This window comes from Pogoniulus pusillus, chromosome 21, assembly GCF_015220805.1.
Source record: "Pogoniulus pusillus isolate bPogPus1 chromosome 21, bPogPus1.pri, whole genome shotgun sequence".
NCBI lineage: Eukaryota > Metazoa > Chordata > Aves > Piciformes > Lybiidae > Pogoniulus > Pogoniulus pusillus.
The window spans coordinates 1,700,788-1,727,980 of record NC_087284.1 but is presented as its reverse complement, the minus strand read 5'-3'; the positions used below and the strand labels follow the sequence as shown (position 1 = coordinate 1,727,980).

The 27,193-nt window shown below is 39.7% G+C and overlaps 1 protein-coding gene across 3 annotated transcripts; it reads left to right on the top strand.

Moving 5' to 3' along the window:
* The first annotated feature begins 1,365 nt into the window (after positions 1-1,365).
* VSTM2A (V-set and transmembrane domain containing 2A) lies at positions 1,366-26,112 on the top strand. 3 transcript variants are annotated; one of them, XM_064160776.1, is made up of 5 exons: positions 1,366-1,876; positions 4,131-4,297; positions 5,082-5,132; positions 7,236-7,572; positions 25,827-26,112. In XM_064160776.1, the coding sequence occupies exons 1-5, from the start codon at positions 1,798-1,800 to the stop codon at positions 25,901-25,903; spliced, it is 711 nt and encodes a 236-aa protein (XP_064016846.1). In that variant the 5' UTR covers positions 1,366-1,797; the 3' UTR covers positions 25,904-26,112. The 3 variants fall into 3 exon arrangements, with proteins under 3 accessions (XP_064016846.1, XP_064016847.1, XP_064016845.1); XM_064160777.1 differs by lacking the exon at positions 25,827-26,112 and adding an exon at positions 25,689-25,820; XM_064160775.1 differs by having other exon boundaries at positions 1,367-1,876; positions 25,949-26,112.
* The last annotated feature ends 1,081 nt before the right edge of the window (positions 26,113-27,193 follow it).

Here is a 27,193-nt window from a genome sequence, read left to right as displayed (position 1 = left end):
TCTTATTCAGAATTATTCCTACACTTAAGATTTGTCATCAATGGAATAGACCATTATGATGGGGAAATTCTTTCTTTATTTTGATAAGTAATTATGGGAAATCATGACATTATTCCCTAACTGCTAAAATGTAGACCAAAGGATTGCTTTCCAGACAGATTACTTCTGGAAAAGAGATCTCTGCAGCTATGTCAGATGTGTTGTACACATGTAATAATCTGGATGGTGCAGCAAGTAAAGTTGCATCTTGCACCACTGTGGATCTGCTGCTCTCACACTGCCAGGAATGATAGAATCTGTCCAGTAGTTCATCCAACAGAAAAATGTTTGTTCATGAAGATTAAATCCTCTTTAATCTGTACAGTTTATGTATCTTTTTTTTTTTTTTTTTTAGTCTGTGATTTGCAGTTAAATTCAGCTGTTGGGCAGTCTGAGTATTTATCAGGTGCTATTTTCAAATTGTATTTAGTCTTTGTCTCAACCTTGTAAAGGCATCTTGTATTTGTTTAGTACAAGCAGCACTTTTTAGACAGCTTCTTACAACAAGCATCATGATGATTTTAGTCATAGAACTTCCCTCAGTGCAGATGTTCTGCAGGATGTTTTGAATGCCTAATACAGTCAAGGTTAGTTTCTTGTCTAAGCATTATTAATATACATAGGCAGAAAACAGAGAAGAGAGAATAAAACATTCACAGCAGGAGGAAACATTATTTATTATGATGTAAACACCTTCTTTGGTGTACACAAATGTATATATTACTGTGAGTAATTTCTAGGATATCAAAATGCATTTTTATCTAGCTAGATATTTTTTCCATAGAAGTCTATGTAAACACATTTATCCTAAGCACATTCTATGTATCACTGTCTTTGAAAACAAAATGAACAACATTTTAATGTAAGGTGCTAGAAGCATAGTTATTTGGAGCAGGTAGCAGTGAGTACAATAGGATTAACAAGTAACTATTTTCCCTTCAGATGCTGTAAATGGGAGACAAAAAGGAGAAAACAGAAACAGCTTAACTCACCAAAAATCAAACCACTGCATTGTCCTCATGCTTTGGGAGGTAACACTGAAGAATACACCAGTACAATAAAGACTCCAACCTCTCTCTTACATTCACAAGCTTTACACCACATCAAAAAGAAAGAAAAAAAAAAAAAGGAGCAACTTTACCCCAGTATCAGAGCCAGCAGAGTCAAAACAGGTAGAGGTGTAGGGAACAGCCAGAGAGGGAAGGGTTAAAGGCATTATTGCAGCCATTAGAGGGAAAAGTTGAAGCAATACAAGCACAATGGTCTTCTCTCTCTCTCTCCCCCCCCCCCCCCCCCCCCCCGACCCCCCCTTTTCCCCCCTTTTCCCAAGCTGGATCAGTGTGTAGGGAGGGCAGTCATCACGCCATTCTGAGCAGCAAGAGCTGATGCTGGCTGAAGCTGCCAGGTATCTGAAAAACAGCGAGAGAAGGCAGCTGATACACACTTTTTTGGGCTTTGGCTTTTTTTTTTTTTTTCTTTCCCCGAATCTGAATCTGGACTTGAAGCAGCACAGTGCCTGAGACAGCTCCTCTGAACCACACTATATTGCAGCACTCACTCTTCCCAAGGAAAAAGACTCCACTGGGTAGCAGAATGCTGCTGGTGTTGCAGCTAGGGCTAGAATACAGAGTCTTTCTATAACGTTTTACCACCTCTGTTTATATGTTTAGAAATACATACATATACTGACATATCACTTCTTCTTTTTTGAGGGCACCTTTGTCTTTTGTTAGCCTGATGTGACTTCTTCATCTTGTAATGATGGGAATCTTTCTAGCTTATGTTGGATTAATTTTCTTTTCAGTAATGTATATTCAACAAGGACTTTCTATGCAAGGTAAGATCACTTATTATCAAACATGTATGTGTGTTTTTACATGCTAGAACAGACTGAGAATGAGGAGGGTGGTAGGCGGGGGGGCGGGGGGGGGGGGGGGAGTAGGTTGCAAAAAAGAAGCGAATCAAAAGAAGGAAACCAACCACAATGGATAGGAGATGAGAACACTAAACATCAGGGTTTTGCTTAGCTTAAAATTTGTCTGTAAATAGTAAAGGAAGCGAGAAGTTTCCTTAAACTGGAAATAAAACAGGCTTCCTTTACCTGATTTCAAAGAGAGAATTAGCAGGCACCTTGCAGAAGAGTGATGGGGTGATGGGGTGTCTGCCATTGGACATACATGTATTTGTTTGTGCATGTTTGCATATATGCATACAATAAACACCTACCCGTGCATGCATAATTTTTGCATTCATACCACATACTTGATGGCTAAATCTACTGCCTTCCTTAAAATATTGCAGTCTCCTTTCATGTTATGTTCCCTTTCCTCTCCTATTATTCTGAAATTCTCAGAGTTAGATATTAATTTCTATTTTGTGTATTTCTGCCTCTTCGCCAACAACAACAAAAACAAACAAACAAACAAAAAAAAAAAAAAAAAAAGGAAAACATGACTTCTTTAAAGACCTCTCCCCTACCCTTCTGCCTTCTTCATCCCTCGCCTAACGGCGCGCCTTGCATTTCAAGCAGCCTCGGCTCTGCAGGAACCAGTTATTTGGGACCGCGAGGCTGCGGCGAAGCTGTCAGCACCATGGACAGATCGCGGAGCCGCCCCTGCCCTCACTGCCCACGCCCGCTCTGCACTGCTTGCTGTCCCCTGCCCATCGTCCCCGCCTGCTGCCCGCCGCCTACGGTCCACTGCCCGCTGCCCTCGCCTACTGACCGATGACCGCTGCCCTCGCCTGCTACCTGCTACCTGCTGCCCACCATCGTGACTGCTGCTCGCTGCCCCCCTCCCGCTGCCCGCTGCCTCCGCCTGCTGTCTGTTTCCGCTGTCCGCCGTTCCCTGCTTTGCAGCTCCATGGCGGCTTTGCGAGCCTGTGCCAGTTTGTGCTTGGCGGTGTGACTCGGTGGAAGGCTGGCACTATTGCCCCCTGCACCTTCACACTGCTCGAATGATCTGATCAGGAGGGAGGGAAGGAGCAAACGAGCAAAAGAAAGATAAACAACCCCCGAATAAACTAACATGCCCCAAATATATAAGTGGACAGTCCTTTTGTCATCAAACAGAGACACGATGAAATACAAAGCTAATGGCTAAGTATCTGTCGTCAGGCACAAATGTAAAAGGGGAAAGAAGTAACATTGGTTGCCTATATTGCTCCCACCAATTCTGGGTTAACTAGGATGACTGGATAAAGGAAGAAAGGAGAAGACATCAAGCAACATTTCCTTGGCATCATAATGTGCTCTAGTCAATCTGTAGCAGTGCATAGCACATAGCAATACTTCAGACTCATACAAATTTTCTTCTTGAAATACAAATTTTATTTATTTATTGTTTATATGTAGTACCCCCCACTTGACTGTTACATTTAACTACATGAGAACATTTTAAAGTACGCTATAAGAAAGGGCAAGAAGGGAGTAAAGACTAAGACTTAAGGATCTGGTGCCTTGGACTATATCCATCAGAATTAGTTGTTAAATCTAGGAGTGGTACACTGAAATAGGCCTCCTATTAGAGGAGTGGGATACCAAGGTCTTAAAAGCATCTGTCAAAACTGAGAAACAGAAGATGGACTGGTTTTGGTCTAATTATGCAAGCAGAGGTTCTCAGAAAGAGTAATTACCTCAGGTGAAGTCTTTGAAATGGGTGTTTTGATGCATGGTGATAACCTACACTTCGGAAGAATGCCCTTTCCAGCAGCTTCTCCAGCTGGCTATGGAAGGCTTATCAATTCACACTTTTCCAGCTCAGCCCTACAAAATAGAACAAATCAGTCTACATCTACCAAACTGTTCTTGAGCAAAATCCCTCAGTGAATCTGGTGAAATACTGCATTGCACAAAACTTTACTAGCCCATGGGAGCGAGCAGGGGGATTTCTAGGTTGGACTTGATGATCTCAAAGGTCTTTTCCAACCTGATTGATTCTGTGATTCTGTTTATGGAATTTCTCATAAGCAGAGCTGAGAGTGTAAATAAAATGGATTTGTGCTTAAGGGAGGAAAGTCATACCTGGGTGTATGACTCTAAAAGCAGAGAATAAACAACGGGTAGGTAACAGGTTATTATATTTGTTTTGCAGCAAAATTCACCGAGTTTCCCCGAAATGTCACAGCCACTGAAGGGCAGAATGTGGAGATGTCTTGTGCTTTTCAAAGCGGTTCCACTTCCGTGTACCTTGAAATCCAGTGGTGGTTTCTGCGGGCAGCTGAGGACCAAGAGGCTGAAGCTGAAGTCACAGGCACTCAGGTACTGGTCCTTCACTGCAAGGTCCCCAAACCACCCTAGGATTGAGAAGGAGGGAAGGAGAGAAGGAGGGGGGAGGGGAGCGAGTGGAGCAGAAAGATGTTCTGGATCTCCCTGGGGACTTAATTTTGACCATGAAATAACAGTGCAGTAGCCCGCAGAGAAAATTGCCCACCTCAAGGGATGATTTTGGTGCTTGTCACTCCCAGGATGCAGCTACAGATATTTACAAAACCACTCGTGTTTACAAAGCCTTCCCCCCCCTCTTTCTTCTCTCATTTTCCCTTTGGAAAGCAGCTGTTCAGAGGCTGCTCCTTGTGGGAATGTTTAATTTCCCAAACGGCGAGTTTCTACACCTACCCTCCAATTTACAGCTCTTGCAGTCATATTGACAGTCTTAACTCTGCATGCAGCTGCCAGAAGAAGGAGATGCAGGAGGAAGCCAACGCTTCAAAAAAACCCACAACACATTCAAAACCATACAACAGCACTACTGCAGCAGGACGGAGTGTGGCATGTCCACTTACATTGTCATCCACGGCCGCTCATCCCCTCCTCCGCTGCCACCTCCGCACCAGCCCGGGCGCTCCGCCAGCCCGAAAAGAGGCGGCGGGCGGCGGTCCGCAGGGCAGTGCCGCGCCACTGGTGCCGGCTTTCGGCGGCGCTGCCCGCAGGCGGCACACACGGGCGCTGCTCACCGGGCTTGGCCCCGGGGCGCAGACGGAGCACCCGCGGCGGAGGGGAGGGCCAGGGCCGGCCATCCACGGCAGCGTTCCTTTCCTTGCAGGTGGAGCTCCTGCCCGAACGAGACCTGGATAGCGACGGCACGAAGATCAGTGTAAGTGGCGCTGCATGGCGCCGGTAGCCGCCGCCGGCCGGGCGGGCCCTTCCCAAACCAGAGGGGAGCTGCCAGCAGCCGCCTCGCCGGAGGCACGGCGGGGTACGGCGAGGCTGCCACCCCTCCCGCATCCTTTCCCCATCCACACCTCAAGCTGAAGTGTCCAGGCGGCCGCATCCCGCAGCTGTTTCCTGTCAGCCCTGGCAGAGGGTGCAAGAGCAGCCCTGACCCACGCAGCCTGCAGCCCTGGGGACATCTGGGTGCAAAGGGCATAGGCCAGTGGGGCCCCGGGCCGTAGACTGACAGACCCTGTTCCATCTCAAGAAAGAGATGATCTGCACCCATCCTTGTACCTCTTGCTTCCATTTACCCTGGGGTAAATAACTGCTAGGTCTGCCACAGGGTTCCAAAGCTAGTTTTAAGGCTGAAGTGCGGCTGTGGAGCTGCACTGTCCTCAAAGGGTAGTGCGAAACAGTGTAAATGACTGCATTTTCAAAATCGTACCTGGTGGCTGAGAAAAAACACCCAGGAGAGTCTTTGGAGAAGACCTTCCTGTTGGGAGTAACCTCCACTCTTTGGTCCCTGAGAATTTCTTAGGAAAGTGAGTGTCTGATTCAGAGTTACTGATCTGCCATTTGGAGATCAAAACAGAACATTGTCTCAACAAAACTATCAGCAACACTTCTCCAGCTCCTGTCCAGGGAAAGGATGTCTTCCTCAAGAGGTTCATACCCTGAGTCAGATACAGCCACATGCCCTGACCTCAGGAGAATCCAGAGTCTCCTTCCTCTGTGTCCCAAGAAATGTATGGGGGTGGGGCCATGGGGTGGTGTTTGCAGCAGTGGAAAGACACAGATACTTAGCAGATGCTGTAGCGTGAGTGCTCCTTATGAGCTCAAGACATTTCCCTGTTCTCAGACACAATCCCCTCAGAAGTGCTTTTTAGCTGCAAACAAGGGTTCTAAGTGCTAGTAAAACTTAAACCAGCAAGAGATAGCAGGGAATAGCTGCCATGGAACCCTTTACTTGGCTGTTCTTTGAAGCCTGCAAATAGCTAACCAAGTAATTACACCACACCAAAGTGCCACTAGATACAATTGAAACATTCATAAATGAGGGTTCAGACCATACTTACATTTCTTATTATATTTTTTCAAATACACTATAAATTATGTCATGGACCATATCTTCAGTTACCTTTGTAGACTACCTTTCAAATGAGGCTCATGTGTGGTCTTTGGGTACTATTCCATTGGAATAGTATATGGAAAGTGTCTTCATGAAATGGAGAGTAAACTTTTAAGGGAGTTTAGTATATTCATTAAGGAAACAGTAAAATATACTGAATGTTGTGATGAGGGGTTTTGCTTTTTTTTGTTTAGGGGGTTTTGTTTGTTTTAATGGACTAAAATTCACCACTGCTATTGTTTTACAAGATAATGAGCGTAAATCATAACCATGCATACATGGTGACTGCAACAATTTCTAAGTTTCAAATGCAAAACCCAAACCAAATTCTGGTATTGTCACTAGTGCTATGCAGCACTGTCCACCTTGCAGATGCTTCATGGGAACAAATGAAGGCAGAATAGGACATACAGAAACTCTATGAATGAATATGAAATGTTTTTAATGTTTTTGCTGAATATGTGCTGTTCAGTAGATATGAATAAATAAGGATCAAATAACTATGCAGCACTTTCTATGTAATTAATATTGCATATGTCATGCTTGAAAGTGTGCAATCCATCCTTTCAACTCAGCTGACAATACAGAGCTGGATAGAAAAAACAATCAGTAAAGTCTACCCAGTTACTTAAAACAATAATGTATTCACAAGTATTGGTCTTCAATTTATCAAACAATAAGCACTTCAGGGCAAAACACATAAGCAGGTATGGAAAGAAGATGGCAGACATCATTATATATAAAAACAACCATACTCATCCTTGATGTAGACTCCCTGCATTAAGCACCATCACACCATTGAACAATTTGGCACTTGACTTCTCTGGAGAGATTCTACATTAGTAGAGTTTTCCCAAAGAAAGAGTAATACCTGATAGCATGTTTGTTTGTCTGTTTTTCCTGGCAAATTTGCAGACAGTGAAAGTACAAGGGAATGACATCTCCCACAAGCTCCAGATTTCAAAAGTGAGAAAAAAGGATGAAGGCTTATATGAGTGCAGGGTGACCGATGCCAACTATGGAGATCTTCAGGAATACAAGGCCCAGGCATTTCTCAAAGTCATTGCTAATAGCCATTCTCGGCGAATGCAAGCCTTTGAGGCATCTCCAATGTGGTTGCAAGACACAAAGCCTCGCAAAAACATCTCAGCAGCTGTTCCGAGTAGCATCCATAGTTCTGCCAATCAACGTGTCCATGCCACCTCTAGCCCTGAAGCAGCAGCCCAAACCCCCAAACAAAGTCCGCAATCAGGTATAGTAAAGCATTTTGAGCTTTCATTTGATTGCTTACCAGCATGCAAAATGAGGCTAGCTCAACCAGGTAATTGTGACGAGGAAAAGTGTGGTGCTCATTAGCTTTTCTATCTCCTTTCTTTCTGAAAGCTGAAGGATAAGTTTCTGGACAGAAGCAGCAAAAAGCCTCAAATCCCTATATATGAATTTTATGTCTACATCCCTATATGTCAAAATGTTATGACTTTATGCAGCTAAGGTTAGTCCTCTAATCAAAGGTTAGCTTACCATGCAGTGTGTGTGGACAGAGTGGGCATATCAGGAAATGATTCATCTAATTTGAATATGGTTGTTCATGATAATTAAATAAAATACCCATCCAGAAATATTTCTTCCTAAATCACTTCACACCAGTCACCTAACTTTTCTATCTCTAACACCTAGTGCCAATCCTATTTCTATAGGGAACTTCTAAATCCAACCAGACTTTTGATCTGACACACTGTTTCTCCATTAGAATGGCCATGGGTTTGTCAGAGAATGTCTATTTGTCACGTTGCTTCCCCTCTGGCTTTGAATCAGCATTAAACCAGTGATGTTTTAATTGCCTGTCATGAAGAAATTACCGCACTGTACCTGTTGTTTGGGAGAGTTTTTACAGCACTATATAAGTAAGCAATAAGCAATATAAGTCTGCATTATCTACATCAATGGAATAAAATTCACAGTTATGCAGAAGTACAGGAATACACAGGTAGCTACTGACTACTGCATAAAAATCAGGACATGCTGTAAAAGACCAAAAATCTGTTGGAAAACCAACTGTTGAAGTGTTTCTGAGTTAATTCTATTTAAACTGAGAGCCCAGTGAAAAGCAGATCATAACCCAGTTTAAAATATATGATGGAGGCCACTCTGCCATGATGCATCGTTTTTCTGATAGCAAATGCCATGTCATCAAAATCAAAACTTGGAACAGAAAAAATTTCATAGCACAGATACTCTGAAATCACTTTCATCTTACAGCCTTACTACTAGGAAAATATTTTTAAAAGGAAAATGCATTTAATTACAGATTATGACAATATAATTATTTGTCATATTGTGGAACAGTACAGAACAACGTAGAATATAAAACAATATTGAGTATGTGGAAGGTATAGAACAATATGATTACTCATCATATTTCATCTGGGCAAGATGATGGACATATTACCATATGCCATTTTAGCTCTTATACTTAAAAAAATCATTTAAATGTTTTATACATTTTTTTCCAGAAAATGAGTAATTTTAATTTTTTAATCTCTTCCAAAAAGTGCTAAAGTGATTAGAAGAAAATAAATATTTTATTTTATTTTATTTAAATCATCATTCCAACATAACATCATTCTAACATCATTCTAAGAATAAACCACTTCTTTTCCATTGGGCTCATACATTTCAAAGTAGTAGGTGTCCATAGAATGGTTTCTCTTCAGTTCTGTGTTAACAGGTCTATGAAATAGGTAACAACAGACTGCACTGCATTGCAGCCAAAGAATACACATAACACCTAATCTACATAAATCACTTTGGATAAATAACCTGATCCATAATATTGTTTATTTGAAGCAATATCTAACCTGATTACTGGACTTTTGGATGTTTGTTATTTGAGAGCTAGTTGGTTATTACATGGAAAGGTCCTTGTGGAAAAAAATAGCATAGAAAAGCTTAATCTCTAGTTTTTCCCCTTGAGCAAAGATTGCTGCAGATTAAGTACAGACAATATCAATTATAAATATTTTTAATTAAATCAGATTGGGATATAATTTGGTTTATTAATTAATTTGCTTTACAATTAAGCACAGATTAATACTATATTTGTCACAGGTGACACTCAGCTACTAAAGAAACAAGGAATACCAAGAATCTATATTAGGCTTAATTTCACTATTAATGGTCACTTGCTACACAGTGATATTTTGGATGAATATCAGTTTAACTCTTCATAATCAAGATTTACTTTCCTTTTCTTGAGAAAATCTGAGTCTGATTTTCCAGCTGCTGTTTTCATTTTCACTCCACTTTACACTAATACGCTACACTCCACTTACACGCTACACTAATAGAGATATCCACAGGAATACAAGGCAGTGGAGGTTTTTAGCTCTATGTAATTTTGAGGAGCAGCTTCAGCAAGGAAAGACATCCGTTGTGAAACCTCAGAAAAGCAGGAAAAAAGGTGTCATAGATAATAATTTTCTTGATACTGAATCACCACAATTTTCTTATGCTATCAAATTAGAAAAGTTTAGCTTCTTCAACATCTTAGATGCTCACGTATGAGGCTGCTGTGTGCTTATGTGTAAGTGATGTACCTCTAGAAGAAAGAAACATAGCTGAATACAAATTTGTCATTGTTAACCACACATTTATATTTGAAAGACATAGGGAGTGACTGTGATACGCTTGTTCATGTTGAGAAATACATTGACTGCAGACTGTTTGAAGAGAATTGTACTACTAATCATAGGTTATTGTGTCATACTTTATCAAATGCTTTGCAGTATTTGAGAGCTAGTGCATAGCTATTGCCAAGCAGTGAGTTTTACTGTCAAGCTTACAGACTATTAAGAAATAGTTTTGTATCAGAGGGAAACACAACACTGCAAAATGATTGAGTTATTCAGTTTTCCTGTTGCACTGTATATTCAATTATTTCTGAAGAATTTGGCCTCTAAGAAATATAGACTAATTATATAAACATTTAGTCAAAAAAAAAAGTTTTTTTGAAGGACAGCTAGCATTCTACTTAACTCCTTCTATACTCAAGCACACTGCAGAATTGCATGTATTTCTTTAAAATGCATGTTTACTAGGTAGCTCTAGAAATGCAGTTTCTATGCCATTTTAGAATAGCATTTCCCAGCTGAACAGATATTGCTACCTTTCCCCTCTTCTACTCGAAATTAAAAGTATCCATGTTAACTATGAGGGATCCCTATAGCATGGACTGACTAATTAAAGTGATATGAGAACCATGCAGAATTTTGTGCTGCTCTGAGAAATACTGTATGAGTGCAAAGATACTTGCTGCTGTTAGTGAAACCCAGAGTCAACGTAGGAAGAAAGAGATAAAGAGAACATCTCCCTGAGACAGTCTTCAGATAACAGTGCTAAGAAGCGCTAATGTCTACTTCAAAGCCAAACCAGGAGAGAGAAAGTCCAATCTAGTGCAGCTTGACCCTCCTGTTTTGTGTTTATGGGCTGCAGCAAACAGAGTAAGCCTTCACAATTTACCAGGAATCTGAATAACCTGACAGGCTAATCAGCACGTATCCAGAACATGTCCTATGTGGGTGGAGTGATAGACATTTTTTTCCTACATAATTCACAACAATGTATCTTGGTTCAGTGGTAAAAACATAAAATTGTCACAGAGCCTTGTAGCTCTGAGCAATATTGCAATTAACTGAGGTAAAAGAGCCGCAATTAGTTCAGGTAAAAGGAAGCTACATGGCTTCACCAAGCCTCACTGTTTCTGTTATATCTACAATCAAATAACATTTCCAGCAACACAAGAGGCCACAAAGTTTGCTGTGCTGAGAATTTGTATATAGCCCTGAACTCTTCCTGTTCTGCCAATGCTCTGTGAAAGCACTCAAAGTCATTACTTGATTTTCAGACTGGAGAGGATCAGGTTGGGAGAATTCAAGAGGGAGTAACTAATAATGAAGACGTGAGATTAAGGCAATTTTCTGACTACTTACATACTGACTGCACATTTCCAGCACAATTTTTGTCCTTTCCTGAAGTAACAAATTCAGCTATTATCCTAACTGCATACTGAAACTGTTCCTGTGATGATGGCAAAGCTGCATTAAGTGGTTTGAAAAAGAGCAGAAAGAAAGAGGTGGTCCTTGTCTGAGGTAGAATGGCCTGTATGCTTGGCATCAGAAATCACACTGAGAAGTTGATCACCAGGCATGAGTGCAAAAAAAATAAAAAGGATGAAAACATATTTCTTCAATCTTTTGATACTAATAAAGTGATAACATTTCTTCCAGGCTCATTTTTCTCTACAAAATCCACAAATCTTTTATTCATTAGCACAATTTTATGTCCATTTTGGAATCTTCTTGGATATAAACCAAACTGTGATTTTATTTTCTTTTATGTTACATGTCCTCTTAAAGTGAAGGGACAAAAATTCTGCTCTAGCTTTCACCATGGTGACAGCCAACATTACTGCTTTGTTCACTAAGAGAAGGTCTTTGGCCTTTGTGGCTGCTGTTTTAGAAGCTGTGAGCGTACATGAGGTTGTGAGATGCCAGCCATTACTATGGTTATTGCAAAGCAAAACAACAGATCTCTGTTTCTTTAAGCCTACAGTAATACAAATGTCAACAATGCCAATGAGAGTTTTGTTCTGAGCCTTGTTCAGCCATTCTCATAAGCTCTTACAAAAAGGTGATGCAAGGACTATCCCATTTTACATCTGTATATGATGCCATCTCTAATTTTAACTTGAAACCTCTACATTGGTTCTCTCTTTCTGGAGTGAACCACTCCACTTTTTTAACTTCCCTGAACAATGGAATCCATTCTATCCATCTTAACTGTTAACCCTGAAACTGAAAGCACCCGCTGAGAAATTATCATCTATTCCAGATAATTTCATTGACAAAGCAAGGTCTCAACAGCAGCTACCTCCTTTATTTCGGTCAGCACTTCCAGTGCAGAATGAACTCACTACTGCCTCGTGTTTCTTCCAAAAAATCCACGCCCTAACTTCTTACATGCAGATACTTGCTGATAGAGTCAAATGAATAGAAGTATCTAAACTCTCGTTCCTGATGCCTAGTCCAGCTGAATCCAGCAATAAACAAAGTAATTTTGGTGGATCTGAAGTTCAAGCTCATAATAAAAAGTTCTACTTTTCATAATCAACTATCACCGTCATTACCATTTGCTGGTACTTTACCACTGTCACCTTTTTATTTCTATTCCTCTTACAAGAACACAGGTTCAGTAACTAACAAAACACTCACCAAACAACATGAGTTCGTTTTTGTTTCTTCTAGAAGTTTTAGCAGTTAGTCAATCCCATATGGCCACGCCAGCCTGAGTACAGGCTATACTTAAACATAGCCTCTCTGATTTCAGAGATACTATTGCCATCTTGAGTAATGCCCATGGTTAAACAGTAATGCTGAATCATAGAAGAAAATCAAGGTCTTTTCAGGTTTGTTGAGACAATAATAGATTCTGTTCTTAAACATATGAAATCTCCTGTAAAAGTGCCCGTGTTTAGAAATAAAGGTTAAATAACCTTAGAGAATCACAAATAGGGGTAAGAGGCAATTTGAGAAAGCAGATAATGGCAGATTAGATACTGTAGCAAAGGGGCTCCATGGCAGATTTCCTTCTTTTTTTCCCTCTTTTTTAAAAAATAAAAATAAAAAGCCTGGACTACAGTTGAATAGTTGCTTTTCCAGATACCTTTCATATTATTGGCATGAAAATATGGAAAACTGGGTTTGGATACTGCACTATATATTTACCTTTTATGAAGCCAGTCAAGAAACAATGAGGACAGACATAGCAAGAACTAAATACACAAAGTTTAAGAAACTTATTTTGCACTTTCTTCATCTACAGTAGTGTTTACCTACACTAATGTATACTGAGATCTTTTCTATTCTTGTCATAACCTTACCAGCATATTTCTCTGTCCATTTGCCATTAGTTCTTATGCACCTAATCACATCTCTCTTTTTGAAAAACTATCTAAAAATGAACCTTTCAGACTCATCCAACATTTAGAACAAAACTGATATACAAAGGACTGGTAGAGGACAGTACAAGAGTTCTGTGAGCAGCAGAATCACAGTCATTTTTTTATATATATGCCTCATATAACTTTGGTAATTAACCACTGGAAGGACTGTAGAAGAACTACATTTAGAAAGAGAGGAAGGAAGGAAGGAAGGAAGGAAGGAAGGAAGGAAGGAAGGAAGGAAGGAAGGAAGGAAGGAAGGAAGGAAGGAAGGAAGGAAGGAAGGAAGGAAGGAAGGAAGGAAGGAAAAGCAGGGATAAAAATAAACACTATTGAGTTGTTTGTCACCTCACTCATACTGCTTTTCATTGCTACACAATCAGGAAGCTTAAACTTGGTCATCAGAGGTTGCAGCATATGTAGCAGTGCTTGCCTTTGAAACTGATGGTATGTCCATGCTTCAGAGCACAACTTATTTGTTACTTGACACACATACTTTAAAACAGTGAATAGTTTTGCTTGCTTCAGATAAGATACAGGTTGTTTCCTGTCTATGGTGCACTACTTCATTACGAAAATCCTTTACAGCTGTTAAAACAAAAACTAAACCACCAGCAACAACAACAAAATAAAACCAACCAAAAAAACCCAACCCAAACCGAAACAAACAAACAAAAGATAGAATTAGTTATTGTTTGGAATAGGTACAACTCTGCTGACATTAAAAGTATGGTATTTACAATAGCAAAAAATCCGGCTCAAGCCTGAGGATAAAGATGAAATCTCTTCTACTCATAAAATGAGAGTGAATTAGAAGATGAGTTTAATTTTTACCTGGCTTACACCACCTATAAAAAGCTTAGGACAGTCTGGGAGCACAATGAAGGGAAGGGAAATACCTGAAAACTGCCATTTTTTAGCTCCTTTTGATTCATGGGGAAGGTATTTTTTTTTCATGGTGCATTTTGTTGGTTGAGATTTTTTGTGTAGCTTTCATCAACTTTTTTCTAGTGTTTATCTTTGAATTTTTAGGCTGGACTAGCTAGAATGCTTAACATTCTTAGTATTTGCTTATTCTTTGGACAAAAAAGAATCCATTTGATTGAATAATTCATGACCTTTGATGATATTTCAGACACATAAACTTCTTTACAGCTACAGTAGTAATTAAACTTGTAACTGATGATAAACCTGGATGTCATTTGAAGAGCAGCTGATGATATTTCTGGTGTCCCCACGAAGAGAAGGCTCTGCCCTAAACCCTTTATTTCACCTTATCATAAGGAATTTTCCATCATACTTTTGGCAGTGCAACTTGCTGTCCGTGTGGGGGTGTTTCAGTCTGATCTGCCTTGCTGAAGTTTGTTCCCACACCTGCTGACAGATGCTATTATCTTGGAACAGAGATGACTAATGTGCTGAGAAGAATAAAAATGTGAAAGTTACCTGTCACAGTCAGCATTCCCAGTGTTTTATACATGTGATCCATGTGCCCATCAACAGCAACAAAGACACAGATAGCAAACCTGAATGCTTCTGCTCTGCTACTCCTATTTCTGCTGCTGTTGTTCCCTCTACTGCTGCTGCTTATTGGGATGCTGAATAAGGATTCTGGCCACTGAATTACAGCCATAAGGCTACAGCACCTACATGACTAAAAAAGATGATGTATCTGCCTCCAATTCATTGTGTGCAACTGGAAAAAAGGTTAAAAAAAGCAATATTTTGCCAAGGAGCAATGGTAAATTAGTTATTATTCCAAGAGCTATCACTAGATCTAACTAGACGTTTAGATGGAGCAAAGTCCTTTAGTAGAATAATACTGTTTAAGGATATAGTTATGTGACATATACCTATTGGTTTGTTATCTGTGTCTTTGTTGCTGTTGATGAACACACGTTAGTCAGAGGCACTGTACTAACCTCTGTAACAACCACATTATCCAGCAGGCAAAGTACGTTCCCTACTTCAAAACATTTTTATCTAGGAAACAGAAGAAAGCAGACTCATCTAGTTTGATGGGTACAGATAAATGGGAGCTTATCTGAGTTCTAAGAAAATACTCTTGCATAAATTATATAAATAGAAGGAGATGAGGTTGACTGTGTGTCAGACATAAGTCTAAGCAGTGTCAGGTGTGAAAAGCAAGAAAAGAAACTGAGTATCTCACCCCAAATATTTACAAAGAATTATATTTTTCCTTCTGCCTGTTATCTAATAAGCCCTTTGTATATATTTTTGTTGGTATGATGGTGCTGTCAAAGATGTCACAGTCTCAAGTTGTGCCAGGGTAGGTATAGGCTGGATATTAGGAAGAAGTTCTTCACAGAGAGAGTGATTTCCCATTGGAATGGGCTGCCCAGGGAGGTGGTGGAGGCACTGTCCCTGGGGGTCTTCAAGAAAAGACTGGATGAGGCACTTAGTGCCATGGTCTGGTTGATTGGTTAGGGCTGGGTGCTAGGTTGGACTGGATGATCTTGGAGGTCTCTTCCAACCTGGTTGATTCTATGATTCTATGATTCTATGATACAGCAACATTGTCATCCCACTTAAGGGTTTTTTTCTCATTGAAGGCAGGATGAACAAGATACAAAAGACACAGGAAGAAAAAGACACATTCTACATTTCCTCACATAGACTCCCCCCTGCAACTGAAGTTCTTCTGAGTCTTTCATAAATAGTTTGGTTTAGAGAGTTACGATAATGTGGCTCATATTACATGTACATGTGTTAAAAAACACTGAGCAGTTTGTACTGGAGCCACATTTAGTCCAGCAGCTGAAGCTGGGTATTTAACGAAAGAATTAATCAAGAGAATTGCTGTTTGGCTCCTGCATTGACTTACAGGGAGACATACCTATGTGCAAGTAAATGGATGAGAATAGGTTACCACAAGATGACCACACACACAAAACAAACCAAAACCCAAAAAACCCCATTTGCTTTGGCATCAGCCATTTCATACAAACAAACAAGAATGCTCTGGTTTCTATGCTTCTCTGCCACGCACTAAAAACTTGTAGGACATTTTACACTCATGGTTTTCAGGGACAGATGAAAAAGAAAGGTCTCAAGTGCTGATAAGAACAGTCCTAAACCATGCTGCCAGTGGTTCTGAAGCAATAGCAATTAACCAATTCAGGGCCTTCATTTACTTGACTTTGCACCTCTCCCCTCTTTGCCCCCCACAGTTGCAATGGGCACTGGATATTGGACTGCCTTTTGTGATAGTTTTATTTAAATAGCTCAAACTGATGTTTCACAAACTCTTTGCAAACATCTCTCTCAACCATTTTTTCCAAAAAGTACTGTTACTGAAATAGAAGCTGCCAAAGTCAATGTGTTACTTACACATGAGAGGACAGAGTCAATGCAAATATAAAGAAAAAAAAGTCCTGGATGAGAGGACTTTACATTAAATGGACTTTGGGGCATGGGTATTAAAATGTTTTTGACTGGATAGGGCTGGGTGCTAGGTTGGACTGGATGATCTTGGAGGTTTCTTCCAACATGGTTGATTCTATGATTCAAACACAAACCAAAACCACAATCTTTAGAACTTGCAAGGTTCAAATACCAACTAAAGGAAGAAAGAGAATTAGGGTATCTCCTACTTATATAGTAATGGAACTGGTCATATTTATATAACTAGCAACAATTCAGGAACATCAGTAACTTACTACATCCTTTGTTGAACACAGGAAATTTAAGGTACCTAAGCACAAAAAAGCAAATAAAACCCCAACCAAACCAATCAACAAACCAACAAACCAAACCAAACCAAAAGCACAAACAAACAAACAAAATCCCCCAACAAACAAGTGCTTTAAGCTGTTGGAATGAGAAATATGCTTCAAGATATGTCTAAGCTCAAAGGTGTGTGAGCCATTTTGACTCCAATACACTCTGCCCCACTTATCACCTGCGGAGAAAAGTAATCTACACTTCCTTTCACCAAATGAGCATACTGCGACTTCACTACTCTAAGCTTTTTCTGAATCTAGCACATGAAAATCTTAAGGAAATAAAATTTTCAGGAACTGTTTTTTTTTAATGCAGTGGTCTGTCTGGGTAGCCAGATTTGATTTCAGACTAAAATAAGTTTCCAAAAAGCAAAAGCATTTGAACAAAACTTTGGATAGCTGTTACAGAACTGAATGATGGTCATAAAGCAAATGCAAAACTGTATCAGGATTTCTTATTAACATTTTATAAGCAAATATACATATAAGAAGAGAAGGAACTGCACTGATGGGGTATAAGTTGTGCATTAAAGGATAAAGGACCTAAAAGAGAACAGAAATTACACTAGAGATTAAATAAGCCAACTACACTATCCAGCTCATCTTCCTGAAAAACTTGTTCAAATTCAACCGTGATTTTTGGGTATTTACATTAGGAGAGTATGACAACCCAGAGATGTTGATGAATTTCCCATTTCAATTACTCATCTAGGGGTGTCAACCCTCCCTCCTTCCTTTCAAAATAGAAGATCAACAAGGTCAAATCATATTGATGATCTCATTCACTTTCTCCAGACGGATGTTGGAGATCATTTGAACTTCTTCATAGTGCATGATGTCCCAATCAGGAAGCCTTACTCTAGTCCAGGGGTTAAGGAATGAGAGATGAACAAGATCATTATTTGAAGAATTGAAAATAAAGCCCCAAGTCAGAGATATGTTACAGAGGAGGAACAAGATGTAAATCTTTCCTTAAATATGGGCTGATACAAATAATGATGCAGAAGGTGACCTGAATGTAAAAGCCCATGTTTGCTCACAACAATATACTCAGAATTATGCTTCTATCCATCTTGGTATTGTGAAATTGTGGAAGCCACTCAAAGTCCCACTGTTCTTTATCTCTCTGTTTATACTGATAGTCGTTAAACTTGCACAGATTTACCACTTGCTGCCTTACCACCTGCTACCTATATTTTGAGTCTCCTCAGGGTTTTTGTCTCCCAAATATTTCCACCTCAGCTTTGTGTTACAATGTGATTCTGGATGTAACTGGCAGCAAATTAAATGTTGTGACCTACCTTAGTCTAGGAGCAGTTGCAGGAGTTCTTGTGACTCAAAGCAATGGCAGAATTTTCTCCTCTACTCAGGGATGGAAAGTTGTCACTTTCTTTTGTCCTGTGAAAGCACTGAATATCCCTATTGGTCTGGCCACTGTAGTGAAAGCCAATTAATAATCACCGATATAGGAATCTATCATTTTTCTTCATCTGTTTTTCTGGGAAACACCGGCAAAAGAAAAGACACAACAGATGAGCAGATCTAATTGCTGGACATAAGTTCAAGTAAGGGAAATTCCATACAAAGCCTGTTGCAAATTTCCATCAATTTAGAAGTGACAGTTTTCTTCCAAAATGCAAAAGCAATGCATAAATCTGTAACTCAGAACTTCTCTTCTGGCATGTTAGATGAATTGATTTGCCCTGTGTTTTATGTTTGCCCAAGACAAACCTGGGCAGTTCACACTACTGTACATGCAATGAAAAAAAGTGGACTGGAAGTGTAAGAAAATGTCGTCTACATTAGGAGGTTTGAAGATTATACTGACTCCTAACCCCTTGTCATTTAGTTCCCCAATAACTAATAGCAGAGATAGAATGTTCACAGTATCACAGTATCACCAAGGTTGGAAGAGACCTCACAGATCATCAAGTCCAACCCTTTACCACAGAGCTCAAGGCCAGACCATGGCACCAAGTGCCACGTCCAATCCTGCCTTGAACAGCTCCAGGGACGGCGACTCCACCACCTCCCCGGGCAGCCCATTCCAGTGTCCAATGACTCTCTCAGGGAAGAACTTTCTCCTCACATCCAGCCAAATTTCCCCTGGCACAGGCTGAGGCTGTGTCCTCTTGTTCTGGTGCTGGCCACCTGAGAGAAGAGAGCAACCTCCTCCTGGCGACAACCACCCCTCAGGTAGTTGTAGACAGCAATAAGGTCTCCCCTGAGCCTCCTCCTCTCCAGGCTAACCAATCCCATCTCCCTCAGCCTCTCCTCGTAGGGCTGTGCTCAAGGCCTCTCCCCAGCCTCGTTGCCCTTCTCTGCACACGCTCAAGCATCTCAATGTCCTTCTTAAATTGAGAGGCCCAGAAGTCAACACAGTACTCAAGGTGTGGTCTAACCAGTGCAGAGTACAGGGGCAGAATGACCTCCCTGCTCCTGCTGGCCACACCCTTCCCTTCAAGAAGAAAAGGGAGACTTACTTTTGTGAAAGAGAATTTTTCTTCCTGAGTGTGTGCACATATTCCAGCATTAGAGGAGAAATGTAAGTAACTCAGCTTTCTGAAACTCTGAAAAGTAAAAATGATACCAATTTGATATCAATTTGATAACAATTGATAAGACAGAGAGGAAGACTATATTAAACAAAAAACAAAGAACAAACAAACAAAAAAAACAAAACAAAAACAAAAAAATCAAACCCCATAAAACCAAACAAGAACAACAACATAAAAAAACCCCAAACACCTGTGTGAGACATCTTCAAATAGTACTTCAAATAAAATAATCCATAGTTGGTTGCTCCTATGTTTATGGATGTGAAAATGCAACCATTTCCAAGACTATCTGTAGTTCATTAATATCTCCAGTAAAACTAAGGAAGGCATCTAAGGAACTTTTACTTACATGGAAATAATGCAGAATTATGGGTTTATATGGTTTCAGCTGAGGCTGATAAGGCTATTTCAAATCTAACACTGTCAAAGACAGTTATTGCAAAGCAACAAACCAGGCTCTTAAAAATGGGAAATAGTAGCAAAAAATCATGCAAAATTAAACTTCCCAACAGTAGTACAACAAAATCGATTAATATTCAGCACAAACTGAAGACATATCCTTCATATATAGACAGGTGTCTTTTGACATTACACAATACACACCGAGACTGAAGGATGGACTTCTATGTGACTGGCTGTATTTCTCCTCAAGTAGTCAACAAACCACCGGGACTCTACTCAGGCATTAGTATTTCCATGTGAACAGTGACTTACTAATTAAATAAAACTCAGGGACACCCTCACAAAATGTTATGTTTTTTCAAATCCTAAAGCTGTGCTGGTGAATTAAGAGATTGGTTCTGTCATCTATATGGCACTCCACTGCTCGTTGTAAACATAACTTCAAGAATCCATCTTCCAGAATCTCTGATGGGCATTGAGGCTCAGATGGCAGAGACTTCCCAAGCCTTAGGAAACACAAGGCTAAATTTCAACTCTTGCATATGAAAAACACTTGGGAGTTAAGGGGGTTGACTGCTTAAGATACAAATAGGACAAAACAAGACTGTAGACTGAGGCAGCTGCTTTGTTTACAAATCAGTGTATTTTTCATCTGTGGAAAATAAATGGACTAAATTAAGAAATCAGCATTTGATTTTTTCTGCTTGCTGCCCAAAACATCATGCATTTTTACACAGGTTTTGGCAGGGAAGTACTACTGAAAGCAAGGGATTATAATCATTTGGACATACAATGAATAATTTTTGGATCAGTTAGGGTTTAGTTGTGTTTTCTAACTTCTGCTGGCTTTATTTTATACTTAGACACTCTAAAATGAATCTCATTAACAGAATGAAATTGACATTTAGCTCTTTGGTCCAAATGATGTGAGCCATGAAATATGGTTCAGCAATTAGGACACTAAGATCACAATTAATCATGGATATATTTTTCTCTGTTTTCCTGGCATATAAGTAAACACAAAGAACCTAATGGAATGAACTACTCTTTCGTGCTGTTACACAGAAACCTACAGTTATTTTCACAACACAGCATTTGTTTACAAAAGGCTAAGTATTCAATGGACAGTCACTCTTTTGGAAGTATGTCAGTGGCAGGACACAAAAGATAGTACATGGGCATTTACTTTTCACAGGAAGCAGAGGCTGAGAGAGCTGGGGTTGCTCAGCCTGGAGGAGAGGAGGCTTGGGGTGGGAGCGGTTTGGTCTCTTCTCCCAGGCACTCAGTCACAGAACAAGAGGACACAGTCTCAAACTGCACCAGGGCAGGTTTACACTGGACATTAGGAAGAAAATCTTCAAGGAAAGAGTGGTTGCACATTGGAATGTGCTGCCTGGGGAAGTGGTGCAGTCACCATCCTGGAGGTGTTTAAAAGGAAACTGGAAGAGGCACTTAGTGCCATGGTTTAGTTAATTAGAAGGGGTAGGTGATAGTTTGGACTTGATGATGCTAGAGGTCTTTTCCAACCTGGTTGATCCTGTGATTCCAGTGGCTAATAGGTCAAAATATGAACTAGACATTGTGTGTAAATAATAAGAGTAGAAATAATATATCTATGTATAGTATCACTCCTCTTCCAGGTTACTGTCTTTGAAGGTTAACATAACTGTAATCCAGGCTTACCTAGTTCTCTGACATGTCTTTTAGCGTTCATTATATTAATTAGAAAATAATGTTAGAAACAGCAGGGAAATGACTCATTGATTTAGCTATTTCAGAGTCATATTGATAGATTTTTACTTGTATTACCATGCTTACAGTTCCAAGGACACTATTAAGTACTGTCAGAACTGTACCCCTCATAAAAACTGAATATGTGCACTCTGTATTTTTGAGACATTTGGGTTTTGATTCTATGCTACACTTTGTCTGAAAAAGCAAAGTAAATCTCTGATTTAAGCACTCTATGACTTAAATTTCCAGTCAAAATGGAAATTTCTGACTACTTCTCATTGCCTGTCCTTTATTGTGATGGAAACCAGAATAGTAGAATATGATCAAAGATGACAGAACAGAAAAAGAGAAGAAACCCTTTTAGATGGCTGGCTTTGGATTTGCAATGTTGTTACATAAAATTTGCAGCTTTCACCCTTCCAAATAAAAATAACTTCTTGAGTTCACGAGATTAAAGAAATAAATATTGTTCTTTAACACATTTCCAGAAATAAACAAACCACCTTTAATACATTTAAACTTCAGTTGTTTGTCAAAAAGATCACTGAAAGGATAAGAGTGCACCTTCTAGTCACACAAGCCATTGTACTAGGAGACAGTTTTATTAGGGTTGTTAACTACTGAAAACGAATCAGTTTAGGTTAGACAGCATTTTTAAAACTAAGCCAGTAAACAGACACACATCAGGAGATACTAATTAGAATCATAGAATCAACCAGGTGGGAAGAGACCTCCAAGATCATCCAGTCCAACCTAGCACCCAGCCCTGTCCAGTCAACCAGACCATGGCACTAAGTGTCCCAGACAGGCTTTGCTTCAACACCTCCAGGCACAGCAACTCCACCACCTCCCTGGGCAGCCTATTCCAATGCCAATCACTCTCTCTGCCAACAACTTCCTCCTAACAGCCAGCCTGTACCTCCCCCAGCACAACTTGAGACTCTGTCCCCTTGTTCTGTTGCTGGTTGTCTGGGAGAAGAGGCCAGCCCCCACCTGGCAACAATGTCCCTTCAGGTAGTTGTAGACAGCAATGAGGTCTCCCCTGAGCCTCCTCTTCTCTAGGCTAAACAACCCCAGCTCCCTCAGCCTCTCCTCATAGGGTTTGTGTTCCAGGCCCCTCACCAGCTTTGTTGCCCTTCTCTGGACACTTTCCAGCACCTCAACATCTCTCTTGAATTGAGGAGCCCTGAACTGGACACAGCACTCAAGGTGTGGCCTGACCAGTGCTGAGGGAAGAATAACCTCCCTTGTCCTACTGGCTACAATGTTCCTGATGCAGGCCAGGATGCCATTGGCTCTCTTGGCCACCTGGGCACACTGCTGGCTCATTAGTTCCCAAAACAACAGAGAAGATACTGTTTATGACAGTGATTTACAACATTAACAGTTTCTTTCATCACTTTAAAGCTGAAATTGTTTTAGTTGTATTTCACCTAAATTTTCCCTGCATGTTCAGTATTGCTTTGCATTTACTGCATGTGCTCTAACCTAAATCCTTTGTAAGATAAAGAAACACCCACTTGTTTCAGAAGAACATGCATTTAAAACATGTGACATGAATTGGAGGGAGGTTGTGATTTATACAGAGAATGAACATTACGAATAAAGAGGTTCTCCATATATATGTAATATATGAGCCCTACTCGAGGCACCTACAGGTCTTCATATGGAAAAAAACCCAAGCAAAACAAAAATCAAAGAATGCTTTGTCTAAGAATATCACAGTGCTCTTTTCCCCAGTATTACATTGTTTTGTCAAATCTGGTTTGCATCATGTTTCTCTTCAACATGTTACAGCTTTCAAATGATGCCATGAATTGTTAAAAAGCTCTTTAAAAGAAAAAAAAATCCATGTGATTCTACCAAGTAGTTCTTCTTTGCACTGTACATATTTTAAAATATTTAAAATTGTCTCCAGCTGTGTATTTCTCTAGCTGAAACAAAACATAGTTAAATTAGATGAGTGAAAAGAATCATTAGTCTAACACAAACAAGGTTCTAACCAAGCTCTGCTAACCTAGTCAGGGAAAGAAGGGTTAAGGGGAAAGAAAAGTATAGGAAGTCTGTCAAATGACAGATTTTACACTTTTGTCTTGGTTCCAGTTTAAATTTCCCAGTGTTAATAGAACCAATAAGAATTTATAGGATGCTTTTCCCTCTTCACCCTTTTTTCCAAAGAAAAGGAATTAGATGTAGAGAGGAAAAAGGTGAAGCACACAAAAACAAATAGTCTCACTTCAATTTGGAAGCTGGAAGAGAAAATTGTAACAATAAATAAAAGGTACTTGAGGTAGGGGAGTTACAAAAGACATAGGGAAGGGAAAAGAAGACACAAAATATGCAAACACACCCAGCTTGGTGGCAATGAGTTTGCCCTCTCGTGGACTGATGGCCATGTGGTAAAAGAAAGAGTAGCAGGAACAGGAAGGCAATGCTGGCAAGTAGGGAGGCAGGGCGAGAGAGAACCCTCAAGTTCCTCTGGTTTCATAGGGCGTTAGGCAGGAAGTGGAAGTGGGCAAACCATCACACCTGGTAGTGTTTGGACCCACTCCCAGGGAGGGTCAGCGTCAAGACCACTTCCCCAGGAGGGTTAACACTTTACATAAAAGAGAGAACAAAGTCATGCTGCAAAAGAACCAGAACCTGAGTTTGGTCCTCGGGCACAAGCTTGTAAATCACACCTGTATGAGAACAACACACAGGAAGAAGTCACAGCAAATTTACTTGTGTGCTTGCTCGTTCCAAATACAGAGCAAATGCTTTGAGAAGCCTGGCAGACTACTAAAACAGAGTACACATTCACTTAGAAAGTAAATTCACATATGGACAACTGAAATATCACTGATATTTAAAAGCTCTATCCATGTGACAGAGAACCATGAGTCTTTTACGGCAAGTACTGTACATGCAACTTTTCACACCACGTATTTACAAAAGGAAGCAGTGCTCAGAGAGGGGATTTACTGAATTGCCTGTTTTTGAAGAGGATTTACTAAAGAGGAACAGACAGATTTCTTGCTGTGTTTATAATTAGCAGATACAGAGAAATATTTTATTGATAAATTCTGGAAACTCAAATAAGAAAATTGCTTTAAGATTTTACTTTCACTGTATGCTCTTGATGAGAAGAGAAATGTTGGGCTACAACAAAATCCAACATCCAGCTTAATCTTAAATCCTTTACAAAAATAGCTTATATATGATTAATAGACTGAAAACAAAACAAAACAACAAAATCAAAATCCACAAACAAATCAGTTATAAAAAGTCCGGCATTATTATGGGGTGCTTATAATACCAATAGTACTTTGCTATAGAACTGATGCCTGTAACCATCAATAATATTTATCCTTTTCAAGTATAAATCACATGCATAAAATCTATTACTCATGCATAAACCTGTTATAATTGGACCTCTTATATGCACTGCAGCTAAATTAAATTTGTGATTTCCACCTGAAGTAATATGTTTCTGGTGTGCAGACATTTCAGCTTAGTCTAGTTCTGTATGCTTTTATTCAGATAACATACTGAAACACTTAAAATACAAGGGGTTCAGAAGTAGCCATATGTACCATTGCTTGCACAGAGTTTTTAAAAGAAAGAAAAATCTAGGGAAATATAACTTCTCAAAACCAAATACTCCAGAACTCTTAAATTACACAGTCATTTGCCAGTACCTTCTCTGCTTCACAAGGAAATATTCTTTAGCTGTTGGATTACTTTTTTTGTAGGCAAAGATGTAATGCTGGAAATGATTTTGTAAAGAACAGTCTGAGGTAGTTTCAGTTTCCTGTTTTGATTTGCTCATTTGGTGTGTGGTTTCACTGGATAATGTTGTTTAAAGAGACAGACAAGAAAAAAAAAGCAAAGCAAAACTAAAAATGCTCGCCTCCCTGGGACTGAAATACTCTGTATGTGTTGTTATTTGCAGTGCATGCCAAGACATTCATGGGCACCAGAGCCAACCTGGCGAGATAATTAAGTATATAAATGTGTGTGTTTAAAACAGCCTTATAAGGAGCATTGGAAATCTTCAAGATGAGCGAATATCTTATAACTTCTTCCGCAGGTGCGAGGATAGCTACAAGCCATGGACTTTCTGTCCTGCTTCTTGTTTGTGGCTTTGTGAAGGGTGCTTTGCTTTAATCTAAAAGTGCTGACATTTTCCAATATCACTTTCTCTTCTTAAAGCAAAGAGCAATTCGCCTGTAAAATCCATGGAGAGGACAGCAAAGTTGACCCTAACCTCCAACCACCACTCTGCACCCAATGTACTCTAAATCTCTACACAAGGAGCACCTTCTTCAGGAAGTACAAACAAAAATATTACAATAAATACTATAATACAAAAAGAAGAGGATGCCACATGTTTTCCTTATACATCTGATTTTCTTTGGTGTCTTGCAGATCTTTTATTTAAAGAGAACTGGTGTGATGTAATCAAGTTTTGTAACAGCAAAACCTCCTTTTCTTTCGGCAAAGGGAAGCCTCATCCTTGACTTCTCAGAGGTTAGCCTCTGAGTCATCAGTATGTTAGAATTAACCATGGATGACATTTGGTTCCCTGTGCTGAAAGAACCATTCCAGCATGGAAGCAAACAGAGGCCAAATAATGAAACAAAACATTGTGATTTGACATCAACACAAATAAAATACCCCACAAGTTTTAGCAAAAAAGACTTTTTTTTTTTCTTTTTAATGAGGAATAAGAAGGAGAAAAAAAGGTTCTACAAAGCAGCTAAACAGACTTGCTTCTGGAAAACAAAAGAAGATATTTTTTTTATCATTTATATGGGAGGCTTTTTTATTTTCCCCTTTGTTTCCCCCCCCCCCCCCCCCCCCCCCCCCCCGTCTCATTTTGTTTGCTTCTTGTTTCACTGATGGCACTTCTAGATTTGAGCCAATCTCTGGTGTTCAGCTGTAGGTTTATATATATACACTTTGTGTGTGTGTGCATTCTATATTTGAGTGTATTTTCTCCAATTTTGCAGCTCCTGTATATGCAAAATTAAATTAATTCTGTAAACTGCTTATGATCTGTGTGATAGAACTTCAGAGTAGACATCCTTTGGTCCTCATGAAAGCCAGTTCTTAATACTGTATGTGTGCCATGCCGCCAATAGACATCTTTCTTTTCTGATGAAACACCACACTTTAGTTTGTAATTCAGCACTGTGTGGATTTTGTAATACATTCCTTCAGTTCCACTGGCTTAACTCCATTCAGCCCTCTGTTTATTCTGTAAATGCACATTAAAAATTGTTATGGTCTCTAGACAATGAATTATTTTGTCTATGCCGTGCTGGAATTCAGATACTGAAAGCTCTTTTAATTTGTAATGCTTATAGAAGATGATCTGATTTGAAGACTAGAGACTGTAAAATGCTGATTTGCAGTCAAATACTACACACAAAGGAAGGTTAGAAGGGAAGAAAG

Coding starts and splice junctions, on each gene's coding strand:
- VSTM2A (XM_064160775.1), top strand. CDS start 1,798: ATGATGGGAATCTTTCTAGCTTATGTTGGATTAATTTTCTTTTCAGTA. Junction 1,877..4,130: donor ACAAGGACTTTCTATGCAAG/GTAAGATCACTT, acceptor TTTGTTTTGCAG/CAAAATTCACCGAGTTTCCC. Junction 5,133..7,235: donor GCGACGGCACGAAGATCAGT/GTAAGTGGCGCT, acceptor GCAAATTTGCAG/ACAGTGAAAGTACAAGGGAA.